Raw genomic sequence first — 23779 nt, forward strand, 5'->3', positions numbered from 1 at the left:
AATCATAATGGTGCCCACTCATTGCGTTATTGAGAATATTATATTAGATAATGAATGTAAAACCCTTTGCGTTATTGAGAATATTATATTAGATAATGAATGTAAAACCCTTAGCAGGATTCAACAAAGCCTAGAATGTTGTAAACTCTATAGGATAAACGCCCTGGTTTCTGCAATAAACAATTTACAAGGGAAAAAAAAGAGAGGTGGGAAACCTATAAACTAAAAGAGACTTAAGGAGACACAGCAGCCAAATGAAATGTGTGCCCTTGTTTGGATCCCGATTAAAACAAACTAAGTTTTAAAAGATTTTAAGATAATTATGGAAATTTAAACGAGGACTAGACATTTGATACTATTAAGGTATAATATTGTTAGATATGTCAATGGTTTTAAAGTTTTTGTTTTTTTTTTTTAGAGTCTTTATGTTAGATGTCATACTAAAATGCTTAGGGGATAAGATGATCTGATGTCTGGGATTTCCTTCAAAATAATCCAAGTTTAGTGTGAAAGTGCAGCGTGTGTGTGTGTGTGTGTGTGTGTAGACTGGGGAGGAATGAATGGTTGGCCACGTGACGAAACGATTGCTGAAGCAGTGTGATGAATATAAGGGGATTTATTGTATGACTGTCTTGACTGTTTATGAAAAAGTCCATGATAAAACGTTTTAAAAGGAAAAAAAAATAAGGTAATAACATATGGGTCGCATGGGTTGTCTGAGTATTAAATGAGACAATATATGTAAAAGTACAATAGTGTCTAGTATAAAATAGGTTTTTGAAAAATGTTACTTTTCCATTTCCTTTCTCTTTTGAAGCGCAGCCCCCCTCCCACCGACTCTGTCTGTCTCTGTCTTTTTCTGTCACTGTCTGTCTCTCTCCCTTACACATGTGCACATGTGCACACCCATGCGTGCACACACACACACACAATGTTCTACAAGGGCTGAATTGCCCTAATAGGGGTTTGTGAAAGACTCAGTTCCTCTTTACATGGAAATAAAAGGCTAGTGACTTCAGATAATCTTCAGGGGTCTGAAACCTTAGGAATTGGACCTTCCTACTTTGGGAAGGGAATCAACTCCTGAACTCTGTAAACAATAACCAATTAAAATGGGAAGCAGGGTGCTCTGGGGAGAACTCAGTGCTTGCAAAGCCAAGCAACACCTGAGGCAGGGCTCCTGGCCTCTGGAAGGGATCAAGGCCTGTCACGGGGCACCCAAGGAGAAGATCACCCAAGGAGAAGATCACCCAAGGAGAAGATCACCCAAGGAGAAGATGACCTAAGGAATCACCCAAGGAAGAGAGTCTAAAATGAAACCAGGTAATAGATGCCAATCTTAACCTAATTATCCAGAGTGACCCCTTTTAAAGAAAGAACACTTACCTGAGAAGGAGTTTCTATTCCCTGAAATTTACTGCTGGTGGATTTATCTGTTCGCCGTTCTCCAAAATAATAAAGGCTGTCCTATAAAACAGGGGACAGTCCAATCATGGGTCATATGCACGTCCTTTCCTGTGTAAGGCATTCTGAAGTTTCTAAGGGCACATGATTTCCTTAAGTCAGCGGTCTTTGGGCAGAGGCTATACCCGAAATAACAGAATTAACAAAGCCACATCAAGGCCTATCACTCAAAGATTCACAAAGACAGGCAATTTTAGAGCTGGAAGAATTTAGAGATAATCTGGTCCTTCTTCCTATCTTTCTATTTTACAAATGGAGAAGATGAGGACCAAAAGAAAACCAAGTGACCTGCCGTGGAGATGCATGCAGCCAGTCAGAGACAGCACAGGCCTGAGCACCGGCCTCTGGCTCTGTCTAGGGCTCCAGACCAACAGCTTTCAAACTCTGTATTTATTTATTTACTTATTTTGGCCACACCACGCAGCTTATGAGATCTTAGTTCCCTGACCAGGGACTCAACCCTCGGCAGTGAAAGCGTGGAGTCCTAACCACTGGACCTCCAGAGAAGTCCCTCAAACTTTTTATTTTTAAAGCTACAATCCACATTCATAAACCTGGGAGATACACACACACACATACACACGCACTCTCTCTCTCACACACACACACAGAACTGAAACAAAAGTTTCACAAACAATACTTACCTTTTGATATTTCCTATTCAAATCGATTCCATTTTATTTAAAAAATGCGAGTGACAACCCAATAAGTTGATTTCACAACTCACTGATAAACTGTGATGCACAGTGTGAAAAACACTGTCCTAGAGCATCCATTTTCCTAACCTGTGTGTCTCAAATTTGAAATAAAGAAGACGGTGGGATCAGGGTGCTGGGCCCCGATCATAACCCCCAGCTTCTCTTATCTGGGCTGCAGGCTGAGAGAGAAGCAGAGCTGCTGGGAGCGTGCCCTGTAAGAGGTGACTTTTCAGCAAGATCATGGCAGGAAAAGAGTGGGAACCCTGCTTTAGACATAGCAACAGCCCATCCTGTCTTCTCAGAAATTTCCAGAGGGCACAGGCCCCACAGATGTGCAAAGATAATAACATCCAGGAGAGACTTTGTTCTGAGTTGGAAAACGATGCCTTTTACCTACCTAGCACTTGCAAGGATGTTCAAGGTCCTTTAGAAAATTTCCCTAACCCATCTTCTTATTATTCTCGTGAGAAAGGAGGAAGGCCTGGAGCTGGTGGGATTATGTCAGAGCAGTTCTGGGTCTGGAGGAGGCAAGTCAAGCTTCTGTATTGCTGAGGGTTTTTTGCACTTTCACAACTTGACCTTACTCATTTCACATTAATCTGGACTCTATTGTGTCCTGTCTTTATTTAAAATATTCATATTGTATCCACGATGGATTTTTTGGCATTAACTTAGATTTTTTAAATGCTGCACTAGAATATTATTTATCTTAATTACTGAGATTTTTGGCATTCCCTTAAATTTCGTGTCCAAGGTGAGCGTCTCACTGACCTCACCCTCATCCCGTCCCAAAGAAAGAGGCCCTGAGGTCAGTTACTAACTAGTGCCAGTTAAATGAGAAAGTATCCAAACCAGGCTTTCTAATAATCACCTCTCCAATCACAACTCCATTAAGTACCATGACTCAGGAATCATGTTAACATCCCACCAGTGGGGTTTCAGAGCTAGCAAATTCAATCAGCCTAAGACAGCGTTGGTAGGAGCATCTTTCATACCTCTGCAGTTGCAAATATTTCACTGGCAAGAAGGTAGGCACAGATCATGGTTCCAGTTCTTCCTAGAAAAGAAGTTAGTTCATGAACCATTGCTCATGGCAGCACTTGGTATAAATCTACTCTCAGAAGTATTTAGAGTTCATTTTGGATTGATTTTCTTCCACTCTGAAAGTGCTGGTTCAAAATATTTCAATTCAGAGATAGACAAAGCCCTTACACTGCTTGCTCTGAGGTTCCACCTGGAGTTCTGTGCTAATTGTGTGCATGAATGTGCACGTGTATGTTGTTCTTGAATCATGACCCCTGGAGACTGCAGTAAGAGGCAGAGGCAATGAGCTCTGCTCTAGGACTCTAAATCTAAAGAGATGCCTACCAATTAAGAGCTAATTACACACCCTGTTTTTCTACTAATGTAAATAAAAGAAACTATAAAAGATAAAATGTGGACAGAACCCAAAACACCACCTAGCATTTGCCATACCTATTATTCCTTCCATTTTAGTTAGAGTTTTTTGGGTGTTACAAGACATATATTAAAGTAGAAAGAACAGAATAATGAGCCCCCATATACCTATTCCCCAGATTCGATAATTATCATATTGTTATACTTGTTTTTTCCTTTTCTTCCCTCATCCTTCTTTCCCTCCCCTTCTCTACACGTGCCCCAGCGCCCCCCCCCACCAGCATGTTAAAGCAAATCCTTGATTTCATGTCATTTTATCCTCAAAGTCTCATGTTTTTTTTTTCCAATTTATATTTTTGTCCTGCCATACAAAATGTGAGTTAAAAAGTACATTGCATCTATTCTTTCTACAGTGATCTGTAACTTTTGTCTTAGCCAGTATATGCTGAACTTATTTTATGTAATTCCAAACTTATCCTTTTACCTTAAGATGCACTCTATTTTCTATTCTATCCTTTTGAAAAAATGAACCACTAAATTTATTTTGCAACCCATAGTTTGAAAAACAATATTCTAAGCCAAGTACTTCCAAAGAGGACTTTGTACCGCCCTGTGCTCTGGTAAGTAAAAGCTTCTTGCTAAAGGAGGCTACTGACCATTAACAATCTAGCTCTCTAGCCCTCTAGCATGGATGGTTAACATTTCAATTCTGGAGGACATCTCTGAGTCTTTACAGCCCTTATATATTCCCATTTGAAAACAAACTTGCAGATTCATGTCCCGGTGGCTATGGATAAGCACAACCACAGACAAAGTAGATGCCCTCTCATCCAGTCAAGTCAGGTATGCAAGGAATCATTAAAATGATTTACACTTGTCTTCAGTATTTTAACTTAAAACATAAACGTATATTCATTCACTAAACTTTTGCTATTGGACAAAGGTTTTAAGTTTTTAACTATGATGAAAGGAATCTACCAAAATACCTACCAGGTATATCATATTAATGATGAAATGATGATAACATTCCTCTTAAAGCCAGGAACTAAACAAAATGTCCACTATTCACTGCTTCTATTTACTACATGGCTTAGCCAGTATTGTAAGATAAGAAAAAGAAACAAAATGTATAGGGATAAAAACAGAAGAAACAAACTCTCATTATTTGCAGACTAGAAAAATCCAAGTAGGGCTTCCCTGGTGGCGCAGTGGTTGAGAATCTGCCTGCCAATGCAGGGGACACGGGTTCGAGCCCTGGTCTGGGAACATCCCACATGCCGCGGAGCAGCTGGGCCCGTGAGCCACAATTACTGAGCCTGCGCGTCTGGAGCCTGTGCTCCGCAACAAGAGAGGCCGCGATAGTGAGAGGCCCGCGCACCGCGATGAAGAGTGGCCCCCGCTTGCCACAACTAGAGAAAGCCCTCGCACAGAAACGAAGACCTAACACAGCCATAAATAAATAAATAAATAAATAAATAAAAATTAAAAAAAAAAAAGATTTAATAGCTATTCTTTAAAAAAAAAAAAAGAAAAATCCAAGTAAATCTAGGCTAACCCCTAAAACTAATGAAAGAGTTCAGGAAGATACAAGGTCAACACTAAGAAAAAAGCAAAAACCAATAGCTAAATAAGGGATGTCAGTTGAAATCTTTAGAGTAATTACTAAGGAATATAAAAAGAGTATATGACTTCCAAGCAAATGGTGGGGGTGGGAGGAAGGAATTATGCTGCAAAGAATTCAAGCAAACCAAAATAAAATGTCAGTTAAGGATATAGAAGATTTGAATAAAACAATTAACAAACGACCTAATGGGCACATATAGAACACTGTTCAGGACATTGCATAATACACTTTATTTTCAAGTGCACAGAAAACATTTGATAAAATTGACCAAATTCTGGGCGATAAAGCAAGTCTAAATACGTTTCAAAGAACCAAAAAAATACATATGTTCTCTGACCACAATGCAATACAACCAGAAATGAATAACTAGAAGATAATTACAAAATCCTCATGTTTGAAAATAAGACAGTATATTTCTAAATAACCCATGAGTCTAAGAAAAAAGCACAATGGAAATTAGAAAATATTCTGAACTAAATAATAATGAATATACATAAAAACTTGTGTGATGAAGCTAAATCTATTCTTAGAGGGAAATTTATAGCCTTAAACACTAACTAGAAAAGAGAAAGGCTGAAAATCTATGAGTTAAGCATCCATCTCAAGAAGTTAGGAAAAAAACAGCAAATTAAACCAAAGAAACTGGAAGAAAGGAAACACTAAAGTAATTGATGAAATAAAAAACAAATAATAGGGAAGATCAGTAAGGCCAAAACACTTGGTACTTTGAAAGGACTAATAAAATTAATAAATTCCTGGTGAGACTAATCAAAAGAAAAGAGAGAAGGCACCAAAAATAGCAATGTAAGGAATGAAAAAGGCAACACCACTGTAGACATTAGAATTAGATATTTTAAGACAATTTGATGCCAAGGCATTTGAAAATTTAGATTAAATGAACAAATGCTTGGAAAAATACCCAAAATGTGCAGAAGAAATAAAATTATAAATAATCCCATATCTAATAAAGAAATTGAACCATACTTTAAAAACTTCCCCACAGAGAAACTAAGGCCAATTCCCCCACTGAGGCCAATGTGGCTTTACTACTGAATTCTACTTTACATGTAAGGGAAAAAAATGTCAACTTATACAAACTCATCCAGAGACTTTAAAAAAAAAAGTACAACTTAATTTTGGTTTATGAAGCCAAAATTTGAAAACTGTAGCCACTCTTACTCATGACATAGATACAAAAATCCTTAAGAAAATATTAGCAAACAGAATCCAGCAATTTATTAAAAAATAATACAGCACAACAAAATTGTGTTTATTCCAGGAATTCAAGGTTAGTTTACTACTTTGTAATCAATGTAATCAACCAGATTAATAGAATAAAGGTAAGAAATCATATTATTTTAAAGACATAGAAAAAGCTTCCGATAAAATTCAACATTCATTCATTATAAAAACTCTTAGCAAATTAAAGGAATGTCTTAATCTGATAAAGAATATCTAACACACACACACACACACACACACACACACACACACACACACACCCTAAAGTAATTGATGAGATGCTGAAAGCTTTTCCTTTGAGAGCAGGAGAACAAGGATTCCTGCAATCATCACGTATAATTCAACACTGTACCAAAGGTTCTAGCAAGTGCTAGGTGAAAAAAGGATTGAAAAGGAAAAATTTAGTTCATTATTTCATACGATATAATCATGTGCCATAAAATCCAAAAGAATTTACAGACAAGTTAATAGAATTAATGAATGAATTTAGTTAAGTTTGCTGATTGCAAGGTTAGTAAAATCAACTGCATTTAGAGCATCAACAAAAAAAAATTTAGGACATAAAAATTTCCAATGGATATAATTTATAATAGTATCAAAATATCAAATATCTAGGAATAAATCTAACCACACATATACAAGCTTTCTATGCAGAAAATGAAAAGGCATTATAAAGAGAGATTGAAAAAGACTTAACTAGATGAGTGGATATTTCCATTCATGGATTGGAAAACTCAGTATTGTAAAGATTTCAATTCCCCTCTATCTACAGATTCAATGAAATTCCAAAGTTCCATCAGGGCTGTGTGCTGTGTGTGTGTGTGTAACTTGACTAGCTGATTCCAAAATGTATATGGAAATGTAGATGGCCTAAAAAACCCAAACAATTGTGAAGAACAAGATGAGTGGACTCCCTTGAAAGGAAATCAGGACTTATTAGAAAGCTAAGGCAAGTAAGAGAGTTGTGCTACTAGCACAGAGATAGATGAAAAAGCAACGAACAGATTAGAAAGTTCAGAAACAGACCCATGTCCTGCAGAACAGCAAGGAAATGAAATCAGTGTGCTGAAACAATTAGACAGCCATATGGAAAATGATAAAACTTGACCCCTTCCTCACACCACACACATAAATCAATTCCAAACGAAATAAAAACTTATATAAGATAATATAGGACTATGTCTTTTTAAACTCAGGGAAAGATTTCTTAATTAGGACACAGAACACTAACCTTAAGAAGAGAAAGAACAATGTACACTATGTTAGAAAAGAAGTGCTGTTAACCAAAAGATACTCAGAGAGAAATGGCAAATCACAGAGCAGAAAAGGTATCTTGTAATACTGTATAATACATATAACAAACAACAGAGTTGAAATTGAGAATATACAATGAATTCCTACAAGTCAATTGGAAAAAAACAAACAATCCAGGATAAAAATAGACAAGGAAATTAAACGGATACTTCACAAAAAAGAATATCCAAGGATATCATAATACACCTATGAAAACTTTCTCCATCTTATTAGTAACCATAGAAATGCAAATGAAAGCCATAATGAGATACAACTACACACCCACCCAATAGCTAAAAATAAAATGACTGAGAAATCCAAGTGTTGGTAAGGACGTGGAACACTTGGAACTTTCATGCAATGCCAGTGGAGTGTAAATTGTCAACTGTTTTGGAAAACAGATGACATCATCTATTAAAGTTTGAGATTCATTATCCTAAGACAAAACAATTTTAGTCCAAGGTCTACACTCAACAGAAATATGGGCACATGTGCAACAAGAAAAATGTATTTCATAGCAGTATTATAATAGTAAAAATTGGAACCAATCCAAATGTAATAGAAAAAAGCTTCCTTTTGCAGTAGCACTATGTCTTGGGATGAATTTAACAAAAGATATACGAGACCATCATGAAGAGAAGTATAAAATATTATTGAAAGATCAGATGATTCAAATAAATAGAAAACTATTCATGTACAGCTCAATATTGCAAAGTTCTCAATGCTTCTGAATTAATCTATAGATTCAATGCAGTTCCAATAAAAATCCCAAATATATTTTCTTGTAGAACTTGATAAAATAATTCTAAAATTAAATGTAAGAAGAGTCAAGAGATTTCTGTCTTTATCAATATATATTATAAAGCTATAAAAATTACAATAGTGTGGTATAGAAAATTCACAGACAGTCCCAAATACGTATGGAAACTTGGTATATGACTGAGAAGGGACTACATGTTGATGGGGACTACATGAGCATGTCATAGATGGTTTTAGAACGATTGTCTATCCATATGGAAAAGAAATCTCCCTCCCCAAATTCCAATTAGATTAAAGACCTAAATATAAAAAGCAAAACTTTACTATTTTATAAGGAGAATATCTTCACCACCTCAGTGTATGGGTGGATTTCTTAAACGTGACCAAAATGCACGAACCACGCACACACAGAAGACTGATAAACTTCACTACATTAAAAATTTAAAACTTCTATATGACAAAATAAATCACAATCAAATTTAAAAGACAACACAGTGGAAGAAGATATTTGCAATATAAACTGCTAACAAAAAATTAGCACCCAGATTATTTAAAGAAGTCCTATAAATCAATCACAAAATATTTGGGCTATCATGATATTACTGGTAATGTGCAGGCATCAACCAACAAAAAGAAGCAAAATCAAGATGAATGAAAACTTGAAAAAAGGTGCTGCTCTGGTACAGACCAACTGAATACTAGCCTTCGAAACAATCCTAAGGGAAAGCAATGAAACACACATGAACACAGAATAATGTAAGTCTGCTCTCAGAAAAAAAAATTAAATTTGAAATGAAGGTTTTCCTTTAAGCAGGGAATTAACCTGATTAAAAGAAAACTAAAGCCAACTCTTAGATTATAATATTTTCGTTGAGCCATATTAAATGGCCTTTTTTTAAAGCAAAAGATGGTCCAAAGAAAGGCAATTCCATGTGGTTCAACCTCTGTATTCTTCATTTAGGCACAATATTGTAAATTGCCATACATACAGAATATTTCGACCTGTGGAACTAAAGATAGAACTTACCTACTAACTCATGAGCTTGAAACTACTTTTCAAATAAGACTAAAACTTTATTCTACTCAATTACAGAAGGCAGTTTTAAAGTGTGTTTTCCTGGAATTTAATATAAAAAACTGTTTCACAGCCCAACGAAACCATAATTCCTTATTTGTCAAAAACTGTGAAATATGCCTAGATGATTATTAAAAGCCTAAATCTGAATGAGAGAAAATCTGATTCAAGTTAAATTGGTTGAATTTACAACTGGCTTTCCCACCACCCCCATTTTCCCCCCACCAAAATCAACTTCTATGTATCATTACACTATAAAAATTCCAGTATAATTTTTGGTCTTTGAAATGGCATGGCTGTTGACACTCTTAACTTTAAAACATCCTCACAAAGTTTAAGAACAACCTTAAATAAAATGAAAAGTGCTCTGATGGTTTCTAAAGTTAAACAGTGTTTGTATTTTTACAATTTTTATTTATTTATTTATTTATGGCTGTGTTGCATCTTCGTTTCTGTGCGAGGGCTTTCTCTAGTTGCGGCAAGCGGGGGCCACTCTTCATCGCGGTGCGCGGGCCTCTCACTATCGCGGCCTCTCTTGTTGCGGAGCACAGGCTCCAGACGCGCAGGCTCAGTAGTTGTGGCTCACGGGCCCAGTTGCTCCGCGGCATGTGGGATCTTCCCAGACCAGGGCTCGAACCCGTGTCCCCTGCATTGGCAGGCAGATTCTCAACCACTGAGCCACCAGGGAAGCCCCAGTGTTTGTATTTTGACAGATATTTTGGCAAATCAAAAATGAAGAAACCCAGATAGTCAATAAACAAGGGAAAACACACTTAACCTTCCTCAGTTCTTCTATTCCTGCTTTCTTCTCTTCTTTACTCTTTCTTCCTTTCCTCCCCCCTTCCTCCCTCTTTCCTTCCCTTCCTTCAGTCTTGAAGCTAATATTAAAAAATGTTAACAATGATTAATACCGGTTAATAGCAGAACGTATCTTGTTGGTGTACTTTAATATATTTTTCAAATTTCTTTAGAAAAAGAGAACGAAAAAGAAAAACGTTTTTTACCTTTGCCCCCCTTACAGTGAATCACTGCGATGTTTTCCTCGTCTTGAGCCATCCACTCTTTTACTTCCTTGGAGAACGCCACCATCTCACTGATTCCAAGTGAAAGATTTTTAGTTGAATGAAAATACTTCCCCAAAAATCAAGCCCTGTGTATTTAGCCCTCTTCTGACAGCCAGCGTGGCATCAAACTTACCTCAAAGAGGGGACATTGTGATCGTCAATCATGTATCGACAGACCCTATCATGGAAGTACTTAGCATCATAAGCTCTTTCACCTGAAATAAATGATGCACGGGTCATATCTCTAACCCTAATAAACACAGTAAACGGTCAAGGTGTAAATAAGTTATACTTTTCTATTAGAAATTCCTCCTCTACCTTTAAAAGGAGCTTTCTGTCTGGCCCCTGCTGTTCTAAAAGAAACGTAAGCGTCTCAAACATAAAAGTAGAGTAGTGTTTTGTCCATCTTGAGTAACATAAGCCCAAGTTATTTTGGTTTAATAGGCCTTACTTGTACTTTTCTAGCAGGCTACTCACTATGTTATTGGAAGGTTACACAGAGAAGAAGCCAATGCGGCCAACCAAAATACTTCCCTCCTGAAAATGTCCATTTAATATAGAGGAAGAGGGTCAGCTGGGCTATAATTTGTTTGCTATAGGGTTTTGGGGTTTTTTCCTATGCAGGGCCCTGGTCTCCTCACGCCTCATTCCTAGTGGGTTAGAGCGTGCATTTGTTGAATTGTCTTCAAAACACAAGCTGGCAGGAAAAAACAAATATTTTCCAAAACTTACTACCACTAGACCTGACTCTCCTAAAATGGCTCTGCCCCCAGCCTCCTGCCTACCTCACAGGGCACTGTGTGCTGTTGCACTTTCTTTTCCTACCAAACAGAGCCAGCACAAGATGGAGACTTTTTAAAACTCACTTCCCACCACCACCAAATACCTATGATTAAATGAAATGTAAAAACTGAATCATCTTCTTACATGCAGTGAGTGACCTGTTTTCTATCTATAGTAGCAAAATATCGAGTCATGTACATACTGCAGAGATTGTAGACTCGGTAGTGGTTTTGATGCTTGGTATCCAGGAACCGTACAACTTCCTAAAAAAAGATGGACACATACCTTACATATTCCACATGGCACCAACATAAGCCTTTTCCTAGGACTAACCTAAAATGATTATCACCCTTTTATTCACTGGTCCGTCACTTAGCACCTTTTAGGGGAGATTCAGGGAATAAAAAGGTACATACATTCCAAGTCATAACTAACCCACTGATGGTTTTCAAATAGCACACAAAAGTTGTGAATGACTACTCTGATTATCCTCTACTGTAAATACACATTGTTTAAAGCTACCAGAGAAGGAAGTTAAGTGGTTAACAAGCTTTAAGAAAATTGTAATTTGTTCTAAAATTTGCATGGAACCACAAAAGATCCTGAATAGCCAATCTTCAGAAAGAACAAAGCTGGAGTTATCATGCTCCCTGATTTTAAACTATACTATTGATACAAAGCTGAAGTCATCAGAACAGTAGGGTACAGGCACAAAAACAAACACATAGATCAATGGAACAGAATTGAGGGCCCAGAAAAAAACCCACACATATATGGATAATTAATTTATGATAAAGGAGAAAAGAACATACAGAAAGGATAGTCTCTTTAATATATGGTGTTGGGAAAACTGGACAGCCACATGCAAAAGAATGAAACTATACCACTATGTCACTCCATACACAAAAATTAACTCAAAAAGGATTAAAAACTTGAATGTAAGATGTGAAAACATAAAATTCCTAGAAGAAAACATAGCTGGTAATTTCATTGACATTGGTCTTAGCGATGTTTTTGTGGATCTGACTCCAAAGGCAAGGGAAACAAAAGCCAATGTAAACAAATGGGACTACATCAAACTAAAAAGCTTCTGCATGGTGATAAAAACCATGATCAAAACGAAAAGGCAACCTAGTGAATGGGTGAAAATATTTGCAATTTATATATCCAATAAGGGGTTAATATCCAAAATACATGAACTATACAACTTAAAAACAACCCAATTAAAAAATGGGTAGAGGACCTGAATAGACAGCTTTCCAAAGAAGATATACAGATGGCAAATGGGCACAAGAAAAGATGTTCAGCAACACTAATCATTAAGGAAAAATGCACATCAAAACCACAGTAAGATATCACTTCATGCCTATTAGAATGGCTATTATCAAAAAGGTAAGAAATAACAAATGTTGGAGAGGATGTGGAGAAAAGGGAACCCTCAAACACTGTTGGTGAGACTGTAAATTGGAGCAGCCACTATGGAAAACAGCATGGAAATTACCCCCAAAATTAAGACTAGAACTACCATATGATCCCAGCTATTCCACTTCTGGCTATTTAGCCAAAGAACACAAAAAAACACTATAATTCCAAAAGATATATGCACCCCTATATTCACTGCAGCATTATTAACAACAGCCAAGATATGGAAACAACCCAAATGTCCACTGATGAATGAATAGATAAAGATGTGATAAATACGCGTGCACACACATGCACACACACACACACACACAATGAATACTACTCAACCATAAAAGAATGAAGTCCTGCCATTTGCAACAACATGGATGGACCTTGAGAATATTATGCTAAGTGAAACTGTCAGGCAGAGAAAGACAAACACCGTACAATTTCACTCATATGTGAAATCTAAAAATATAAATGAACAAACAAAAGCGAACAAAACCAAACACAGATACAGAGAACAGATTACTGGTTACCAGAGGGGAAGGGGTTTGGGGTGTGGCTGAAATAGGTAGAGGGTCAACTGTATGGTGATAGACAGCAGCTAGACTTGTGCTGGTGATCACTTTGTAGTGTATACATTTGTTGAATTTTAATGCTGTACTCCTGCAACTTATACAATAAGAAAGAGAGAGAGAGAATGGGGGGGTGGGAGAGAGTGAGGAAGGGAGAGAACAAGGAAGGAAGGAAGAAAAGAAGGGAGGGAGGGAGGAAGGAAGGAAGGAAGGGAGGGAGGGAGAGAGGAAGGGAGGGAGGAAGGAAGGAAGGAAGGAAGGAAGGAAGGAAGGAAGGAAGGAAGGAAGGGTTTGCCTCAGAGCACAGGGAGCAAAGAGTCTTTACAAACTTACAGCATGATGAGGACAAAATTCACAGTGACTCTGACATCTGGATCAGGAGTTCCTCAGTGAGCCGTATAGAAAATAAACATCCAAATGAATATGGTCTGGGAGCTGGGGGACATGAGGTTAAAAAACTCAAGTGTGACAAAGAAGGTGAAGTCAGAGATGACCAAACAACTTCTAGTCACATTTCTTCAGTTATGACAGAAGAAACAGAAGAACCAGCTTCATCTAAGAATAAAGACAAAGAGAAGAGGATGAAGAGGAAAAGTGTCTTTAACAACAGAAATGATTCCAGAAAAAAAAAATTCAAGAGAAAGAATCTGATGATGCCTTAACTATAAATGAAGAGAATTCTGCGGAAAATAATCAAATAGAGGAATCTCATCTGTCTCTGGATGAGAAAGATTTACATTCTGAAGATAGTGAAAACAGAGGCCCTGCAAGTAGGATTCCGACTGCCATGAAACAGAAGAATTAGGAGGCTCCAATTCCAGTAGAACTGGAGAGATTCTCTCAGAATCTTCCACAGAAAATGACTATAAAGCCACAGAAATCACTGATGAACCGATGGAACAAGACTATTTAGAAATACTTACATGCAGTATTTCACACTCAGTTCTAGTTTTACATTGTATGAAATTTCTGTGTAATCAAATGGACCTTTAGTTTTGCACGAGAAGATGGTTGTAAAATAAAGTACTTCATGGGATAAACCCTGAAAGAGTTGTTCTTGTAGGAACTGTGAATATCAGCTCTTCTGGGTCCTGCTTACTAAACACTTTTTTGGGGGGGCGGGGGAGGATCTGGTTAACTCAGTGGCTTGTGTATAGATTTTTTTTTTAATTTAGAATTAAAGTTTTCAAACTGGAAGGTAATAATTACAATTCCTTTTCTTTTTTTGGAGAGTATCATGCTTAGATTATACATATGTGAAAAGGCTTCTAGTCTTTTTCTAACAGCTCTGGCAGTCTTCATATTTTGGTCATAGTTTCAACATTTACCATATGAATTAAAGGGTTTCATGGTAGTTATTTATATTTATAAATATAAATTACATATATGTTCATCTTCTACAGAAACAGAAAAATTAAAAATTTGCTCCCTTAGAATAATATATGTATATTTATGTGTAACATATTTTATAATGTTATATATGTTATATGATATAACATATGTAATATAATACATATCATATAATATAAAATAAAGTAATAACATATATAACATTATATATAAATATATATAACAGAATTATATACTGTATAAATGATATATAAATTGTAATTTACATATCATTCATACAAAATATAAATTATATAATTATATAATATATAAACTATAAATTTATATAAGTTACATATCTATATACTTACAGTATTATATATTTATGATGTTAATATATTCATAATATATGCATACTTATATATTATTGTTATAAAATTATGATATGTAATATATAGTTATATAATTTATACATTATATAATTATATATAATAACATAATTATATATAAATATATTATTATAAAGGGGGAAATGTTATATTTTTCTGTTTCTATAAGAGATGAGTTTATATTATATATTTATAAATGAAATAATATATTTACATGTTATATAAGACATATATTATACATACAATATATAATTTATACATGTAATTATACATTATTCTGTATAATATATATTATCTATAAGTATACATGTATTATTCTAAGGCGGAAATGTTATGTTTTTCTGTTTCTATAAGAGATAAGATATATATGTAATATATATTTATAAATAGAATAATATATAGTTATACTATATAAAATTTATATGCAGTTATATATAACATAATTATATATAACATATGATATATATTACAAATACTATATACTAATTTTATATATTATACATTATATATTAATATATATTTAATATATATTATAATATACATTTTATTTAAATATACACTATTTTAAGAAGGAAATGTATTATATATTATATAATTACATGTACAACTATACATTATCTAATATATGCTATATAGTATAGTATATATAATATATATTACATATAATTATATACACATTATTCTGAGAGGGGAAATGTTCTATTTTTCTGTTTCTATAAGATATGCATTGGATACTTTTTCTATTGGTAATGATCGAGTCCACATCTTTCAAGGCCGTTTCTTTCTCTAAGTAATTAAAAATCTGGTCCTTGTGAAAGCATGGAAACTTTAAGTCTGTTGAAATATCAGGTTAAACACGTTCTGACAGATCTGTTCAAACTAAAATTCTTTTGTATACTTTTGTGGTGCTTGAGAAAAAGACTTCACTATTTGTGAGAAAATATGCTTTATCTTGGAAATTGTGTTCAAACATTAGCTTACTATTTTGTATGATTGAATATGCTTATGAAGCTGATGTGAGACCATCTCAGAAGAACTGGGCCGATTCACAGAACTTTTGCTTGCTTTTCTGAACATTTGTGAATACTACACATTTCTTTCTAACATATTCTAGAGTATGCAAATGTCAATGGTATGAAACACAATTATATTGGAAAAATTAATAAATTAATGATGAACTTGAGCTAAATGACTGAAGGTCATATTCACAGATTTAAAGTCATGCAAGCTGTACAACTTCCTGTCAAAATTACTGGCTGCCAAATTTATACTTGTTTCTTCAGATGTACCTTTTGATATTTAGAATTTTTAATTTTCTGTAAAGTAGACTTTTTAGAGTATAATGTGTTTGCTGCCTTTGTGAAGCAATGTATAATTGTATAATTTCTGTAAGTAAACTGAATGCTTGAGCTTTCAATCAGTATTCTAGAAGCAATAAATATTATTTTATACTATTTAGAAAGAACTACTGTACACCCAACAATATTGGCTAAATCCCACAGAATTCATTTTAAGCATAAAAAGCTGGTCACAGAAGATGTAGTCTATGATTCCATTTATGTGAAATTCAAAAAAAAGTAGAACTCATCTGTTGTGACACAAGTGAGAATAGTAATTACCTCCAGTGTGTTGGGGTATTGACTGAAAAAAAGCAAGAAATGTTCTATATTTTGATAGGGGTGTTGGCTGTATATATACCTATATATAATTTTATCAAGATATACATGAGATTAGCGCAATTTACAGTAATTTTTATGCCTCAAAGTATAATTATATATACACATACTTATACATAGACATACACACATATACATACATAATTACAGTTTTATTGAGATAGAACAAATACTGTAAATTGCACTAATGTATACACACCCGCACACATATGCAAACTTCTTAAACAATGACTTTTAACTGGCATTTCATAGTAAGCATCACTTGATGTTTGAACTTTATTTAATCTACGGAACCTAAAGCAGTATGTATCCACTGTAATTTAGGATCTCAATCTAAGAATACACATTTTAGTTAAAGAATTCTCAATCTTCTTCCCTATGATAGACCATGAAAAACAGCCACAATTCACCACAATTCCTGCCTTCCCGAGACGGCATCTGTTGTCTGCTTGAATCTGAACTGGGTTTGTAGTTTGCTTGTCCAATAGAATGAGGTAGAAGCCACATTATACTAGTTGAGAGCCAGGGCCTCTGCATTCTTCTGCTTGATGCTAGTGAGCTCCTTGCCACTGCCTTATGTGAACAAGCCTGAGCTAGCCTGTTACAGAATGAAACATCACTTGGAGCCATCCAACAATGCCATTTTAGACTAGCCAGCCCTCAGATGCCCAGTTGCTGCCCACAGATGCATGAGTTAGCTCTGCTGAAATTAGTTAAGCGTGTCCCTGATCAGTTAAGCCCAACTCAAATTCACAAACCACATTATCACGAGCAAAGTAAATGTTTGCTGTTACAAGTCATTTAAGTTTGCGGGTGATTCATCACAGAGCGAAAGGTAATTGACAGCAATCCATGATAATTTTTTACCTGAAAGTGTAAATTTTTAGGAGAACACTGTCATCTCTGGGCCAAAATTATCTTACAATTCCACAGTCTATGTTTACTGAGAAATGTGAGCATTTGTTAGATAACAACTCTTACCTTAATGGGATTCCTATAGAAAGACTGCTTTCCAGAAGATGGGAATGACATGGCAATAATACGCTCTGGAAGTCAAAACAGTCACTATTAACAAATGTTATAGATGTGAAACAATATATGAGAACTCGACTTACATATAATCAGACTGTTTTCATAGAAAAGAACTTTCAGGATTGAGAATGACAGGAAAAAAACTAACCCTAACCCTAACCCTAACTAGCCCTAGTTAGCTAACTAATCCAGTATTTAATATCCAATACTGGATATTAAACTATCCACTATTTTGACCATTACATTCAGTGTTCCCAAGTCTCAACTGGTTCCAGCCTTATGCAACAAATTTTCGTTGACTTTAGTCTGGAGGGCCCCCTGTGGTGGGAATTTATTTCTTATTTAAACACCAAAGAAAAATGAGAGATCTTGGCTCCAGCAATGTTGGGAACTCCTAGGGTGCTTTCCAGCGTCCCCCCTGACTCAGAAACCTGAGACCTACAAAGCAATGACCTCATCTCTAGGGTTCTAGGAAGAGAACAGGTCTCTCTGAAATCCTTGGGACCGAGGATACCTACTAGAACTCAATGAATTCTAAACCAAACGAATGGAGTCAGCTGAAAATCCATTCAACTTCCTATACTATAAGCAAGTAGCCCTGAATTGAGAGGAAATTTAAGATTTTTCCATTTTCAGGGTTAAACCCCAAATACATCACACTATCATAGTGGCATATGTCTTCATGGATAAAAAATGCTTTGAAAGAACATGCCTCAGACAGGGAAAGAACAAAATTAGCATATAATTAATTACTCACACACAAGAAAAATGTGATGTTAATATAGGCAAATCAAGAGATAAACTTCACAAACCAGTAACGTAAGTGAGGTCTAAGTCAAATCCGTCCTTCTTGTATCGCCGTTTGTTTCCTGAAACCTGAGGGTTTAAAACAGTCATTCGTTTGTAAAACATAAATCAACATAAAAAAAGAACAATATATAGATATCTACAACCCTTGCCAGTATTTTCTGAAACACAAACATTTTTTCTGAATCATAAAACATATTTTGCCCACTTACCATCCTCCTGGTCAGCATTTCAAGATGTCTTTTTTGATGAGCCAGATGAAAAACTCTTATCAGAATGATAAGTCGTAGAGGTCGTAAAATCATTGTCAATCTAACAATAAATTTACAAGATTCACTTTTGCTTTAGAAACAGAGGATTTTGTCAGTATGGACTAAGTTTAGAGCAGTGGTTCTTAACCAGGGGCAATTTTGTACACGCCCCCCTGGCCCAAGCCTCCCACCCACCCCACCCACCCCGGGCATACTTGGCAATGTCTAGGGACATTTTTGGCTGTCACAACTGCCTGTGAGGGGCTGCTACTTGCATCTAGTGGGTAGAGGGGAGCTGCTCAGTACCGATGCACAGGACAGCTCCCTTACTAAATATCTATCTGGTCCAAAATATCTGTAGTGCTGGTGTTGAGAAACTCTGGTTTAAAGAAAAAGTCATATGGTAGACTCTCAGAATTTGTGGATTTAACTTCTGTGGTTTAAGACAAGCATTTTTCAATCTTTTCCCCATCAAAACAGAATTCTTATTCCCCTCTGTTACTCCTGTGAGTAACAGGGGTTCACTAGAGCTGTGAACACACATCAGGCAGGTAGCAGATGAGTTACTTCCCAAGTGTGTCTCCTACCATCAGGAAGAAACACGATGGCAAAGAACTGATGGTTTGGGCTAGTGCTTCTCTAGCTTGAGTGTGCATACCGATTCAGTAGGTCTAGAGTGGGCCCTGAGGTGTTTTTCTTCTTGTATTTCTGTCAAGCTCTTTGGTGATACTGAGGTTGCCTGTCTGAAGACCATACTGGTTCTGGTTATTTTCAAAAACTCCAAAAGCTTATCACATCAAGTTTTGTTGGGACCTGAGTCAAAGTCCTGAGAAGCTGGAGTGCAGGAAGTGGCAAGCTGTCTTGACTAAGGAATAAGCCTAGTGAGCCACCCAGCAGCTACATCCTAGAACACTTCCGCTCTTCTTTTTCTCACTGCCACAGTAGAAAGAGGAGGAGAAAGAAAAGAAGCCATCGGTCTCTCATACACATTTTTGTTTGATCCCTAACAGTTCTAACTTTGCCTCAGCTTTCATCATGTTAACTATACTGCAAAAATTCTACCTCTGTGTTTCTACCCATGTCACCTCGTTTTCTCTTCCATTTGTTCCTTTTTAGAGAATCATCATTGGAGTCACTCAAATTTTTCATCAACTCAAACCAGTACTCTCTTGGTTACAGGAAAAACCCAGGAATTTCACGTGTAAGAAATTTGTGGTTGAAGCGCAAGTGGGAATTTCAAAATGTAGAGAAGTTCAAGTTAGGACAAGAAGCAAGTCCCCAGTTTCTTCTTTGGGGGCACCATCTTCTTCATTCAACTAAAGGTACTCAGCGTGGACACCCTTCACTGGTCTCTAAACACCACCATCCTTTAGTTTCCAGATATGTGGAAATTTATTTCAATGTTTCATTTTCAAGCAGCTTATTTAGCACAGAATTAGCACATTCAGAGTTAAAAAGATTACACAAAATGAAAGCCACAGAAAATATTTTTTAAGAAAGAAAAACTTTAAGAGAAGGGAAGCATATGTTTCTTACTCAGGGAAATCTTTAAGAACCTTAAAGTCATAGAAAATATAAGCGATATTGACCAGTAGAGTCACCACAATAATGGCAGCATCTAAGGAGTTAACTATATCAGAAAAATACGGTCGTACCCTGTAATAAAAAACAAAAAAATATATAAGTTTATGCTTCCCCAAAGAAGAGATAGGGATATTTTAAGAGCACAAATTATTTGACTCATCCCCCTTAAGATTTCTGGTTTGGGATTTCCCTGGTGGTCCAGTGGGTAAGACTCTGCGCTCCCGATGTAGGGAGCCTGGGGTTAGATCCCTGGTCAGGGAACTAGATCCCGCGTGCATGCTGCAACTAAGAGTCCACATGCCGCAACTAAGAACCAGTGCAGCCAAAATAAATAAATATTTTTTTAAAAAAGGAATTCTGCTTTGATGAATGATTTAAAGTGCATTTACTAGACTAGATTAAGGAAAAAAATATTCATGCTCATTTTATACTTATATAGGACAAAAGCATCAATATGGCAAGTATAACCATAAGTATAGTAAGAGGTATAACCAAACCATTGAACAAGAGGCAAGCATTGCCTTCACACAGGTGGGAGAGAGAGATGGGATGGTGAGCCATGCTATCAGACAATGGAAGCTGAACATGTCACAGCCCTAGAGAAACGGGCTGTGAGAAGTGCATGAAAGGAGCTTGTGAGAGCAAGACGGGTCCACTACTTTGGCCTGCAAACTCATCACCTGGTTTTGCACCCACAGTGGAATCCCAGTGACCTGGTGTGGCCTCCTCTGTGCAAAGCTGAACTTTCAGCCCCGGCACCTCCTCCTCAACACTAGCTCCTTCAGCCATGGGCACTGGGGCTCCGGGGAAAGCTTCTTCTAATCCTGGGGTAGCCCCTTTAGGCTCTGAGTAACCTGGGAGTGGACAACTGTCCTTAGCTCGGAGGCATGAGGACAGAGATTCAGCCAGAAAGGAGACAAGCATGTTCCGAAATGCTCTGGATGAAGTGAGGCTGGGGAATTTAGTCCCTGACTCGCTCTCCCATAGAGGTTAACACAAGTTTTTGTTCATTTATTTTTAAATTTCTCATTTTTAAAAAATTTTTTGGCCTTGCAGCTTGCAGGATCTTAGTTCCCCAACCAGGGATCGAACCCACGCCCCCTGCAGTGGAGGCATGGAGTCCTAACCATTGGACCACCAGGGAAGTACCACAAATTTTTATTTTAACTGAGGTAGGGTTTGCTCATGATCTATTATCTAGTATTTAATATACTGTCAGCTTTTATTTACATTGAACTCAATAAAAATATCAATATTTATACTTCACATACATATTCCTCTTAATAATGTGCATGTAGACATATTAGCTGCCTGGCCCCATTTTGCAAACCCTTTAAGCTTTATCTGTTGAAGGAACCATCTAGAATACATGGTTTGGAGGCTAGAGTGCCAGTTGCAATAGTAATATTAAAGCTCAATCTGATAGAAATTGGGATTTGGATTGTTGTTTCTCTTGTGGAGTATGCCTTCGAGGAGAATTATTCTGATAAAGAGGGGCATATTTAGTTGGGTTGACCTGGTAATTACCTGGGATGCTTCTCATAGCAGTACAAATAGTTCTATGTGCTTTTAAAAAATTAATCAAACTTACCCTTCTATAAATACTCGAAGAAAAACATCCATGAAAAAAAATAAAGCAATAGCTAAAGAAACTGAATGATATTCCAAAGGAATATACATCGTGCTATCAGAGACAACTATGTCTGTAATGATGAGGGACACATCCACAAAGATCAGCAAAATTCCAAATATTCTACAACAAACAAATAAATAAACCAAATAAGGATAAAGTGGTTTTCACCCCTATAGGTAGACTAACTTCAGCCCAATGATCTGATATCAAAATGTCATTATTTTGGATTAAACTGTTCAGTGGTAGGGAGAACTGCTCTTAGAATCTGAACATAAATTACTCTGCTTTCACCCAATAGCAGCAGTTGTTAGGGAAATAAATTTCCGACTAAACCACTTCATGATATCATGCCCTTTTATATTAAGACACATCAGACCAACACTCCAAGACAGAATAGGCAAACTACATTAAAATTACATGTTTCCACTTGTAAACTCTTCTTAAAATTTAAGAATTTTAGAAGGGTCTTCTATCAATTTCCCACAATAAATTAAACCTCATTAATCTTGATATTTTTAAAGAATTTAGTAATAAAAACCAAGTGAAAGCATGACTAACATAAGCCCTTAAAAGACTACTTTGACCAGTAAGGCTTCTTATTGTGAGATTATCAACAAATATAAGATTACATATCAATGGATGGTTCTGGCACAGTTCTGGGCACATAAGGAATTCAATTCCATGAATACATACATAATTGAACTCTAAAGTAACTCTTAAGCCTTCTTCCTATATATGCTGAACACATTCTCTATAAGTTGATTATACTATTTGTATAATCTATGAAGATAAATTAATCTTAAAGCACTTTTTCACAATAGCAATGCAAATTAAAATATTATCAATTTAAAAGGAAGCAAGTATATTGTGTGAATCTGTAACATAGTATGAAATCTTACTATCATGTAGAGAAGAAAGATCTAAGTAAAATGTTTCCAGAATTAAGGAATAATTCTAGGTGAATAAGGTATTTACTAAAACACTTTCCTTATAGCTATAGAATTTTGAAATGCATGTTTCATTATTTTTACTTTTACAGGTAAAAAAAAAAGCATGTTAATATGTTGCTATTAGACTCGGTACATGCCATTTCTTTGCAATTCTTAATGTTCAGCTTCAATTAAAATTCCAAGATAAATTAGATTGCATTAAACGGGGTACAAAGGTTATTTAGCGACATACTGACAGTGGAAATGCTTTTTGTTCCCTCCCAGATCCTTTGCCATTAAAAAATATTGATATTAAATTAATACATACTTAATTACCTCCTTTTCTAGAGTCTCACATACCTGAAAGTGAAGGATGATACAATGAAGTACACAATTCTCTTAATCTTGCTGCTGCAAAAAGAAGTAAAAATAAAACTTCAGAGCTTTCAAGTGTATCAGATTTTTCCTAACATACAGTATGAATTTAACCAACAAAGGCCTTTATAAATATAATTTTTAAAGTCTCCAGAAGTTGCCTAACAAAATGCTTTTTACTAATAACTGTAAAAATTTCACCTGATTCTTTTTTTTTTCTTTCTTTCCTATGTAGAATATATGTGAAAAAAACACTAACCTTTCCCTTGACTGTAAAGCCCTAATCCCAGCTTAATGGTAAGATTAAGCTTGGGGTCATCAACTAAAGCAACAGAGCGTGGAGACAGAAGGGAATGGTAGAAGAGATGTGTGTTCCAGCTCTCCCATGAGTG

At 35.9% G+C, this 23779-nt stretch overlaps 1 protein-coding gene and 1 pseudogene across 3 annotated transcripts in view; one reads left to right on the forward strand and one right to left on the reverse strand.

Annotated features, from left to right (window-relative positions):
• The window catches only part of LOC132352257 (phosphatidylinositol 3,4,5-trisphosphate 3-phosphatase TPTE2-like), a 48463-nt gene extending 26375 nt beyond the window's left edge, over positions 1-22088 (reverse strand). For 2 of the 3 annotated variants that reach the window (XM_059902593.1, XM_059902592.1), the window contains exons 1-10: positions 22042-22088; positions 20403-20522; positions 18828-18927; positions 18621-18684; positions 17758-17822; positions 11603-11663; positions 10751-10832; positions 10558-10646; positions 3158-3219; positions 1387-1467 (exon numbers count right to left, since the gene is read on the reverse strand). In XM_059902593.1, the coding sequence (XP_059758576.1) occupies positions 1387-1467; positions 3158-3219; positions 10558-10646; positions 10751-10832; positions 11603-11663; positions 17758-17822; positions 18621-18684; positions 18828-18927; positions 20403-20522; positions 22042-22073 (756 nt within the window). In that variant the 5' untranslated portion in view covers positions 22074-22088. The remainder of the gene's footprint in view (positions 1-1386; positions 1468-3157; positions 3220-10557; positions 10647-10750; positions 10833-11602; positions 11664-17757; positions 17823-18620; positions 18685-18827; positions 18928-20402; positions 20523-22041) is intronic. The other variant, XM_059902594.1, reaches the window with a different exon arrangement.
• LOC132352695 (serine/threonine-protein phosphatase 4 regulatory subunit 2-like) lies at positions 13674-14375 on the forward strand (annotated as a pseudogene).
• Positions 22089-23779: the final 1691 nt, after the last annotated feature.

Source organism: Balaenoptera ricei, chromosome 18 (genome assembly GCF_028023285.1).
Source record: "Balaenoptera ricei isolate mBalRic1 chromosome 18, mBalRic1.hap2, whole genome shotgun sequence".
In the NCBI taxonomy this organism is placed as follows: Eukaryota; Metazoa; Chordata; class Mammalia; order Artiodactyla; family Balaenopteridae; genus Balaenoptera; species Balaenoptera ricei.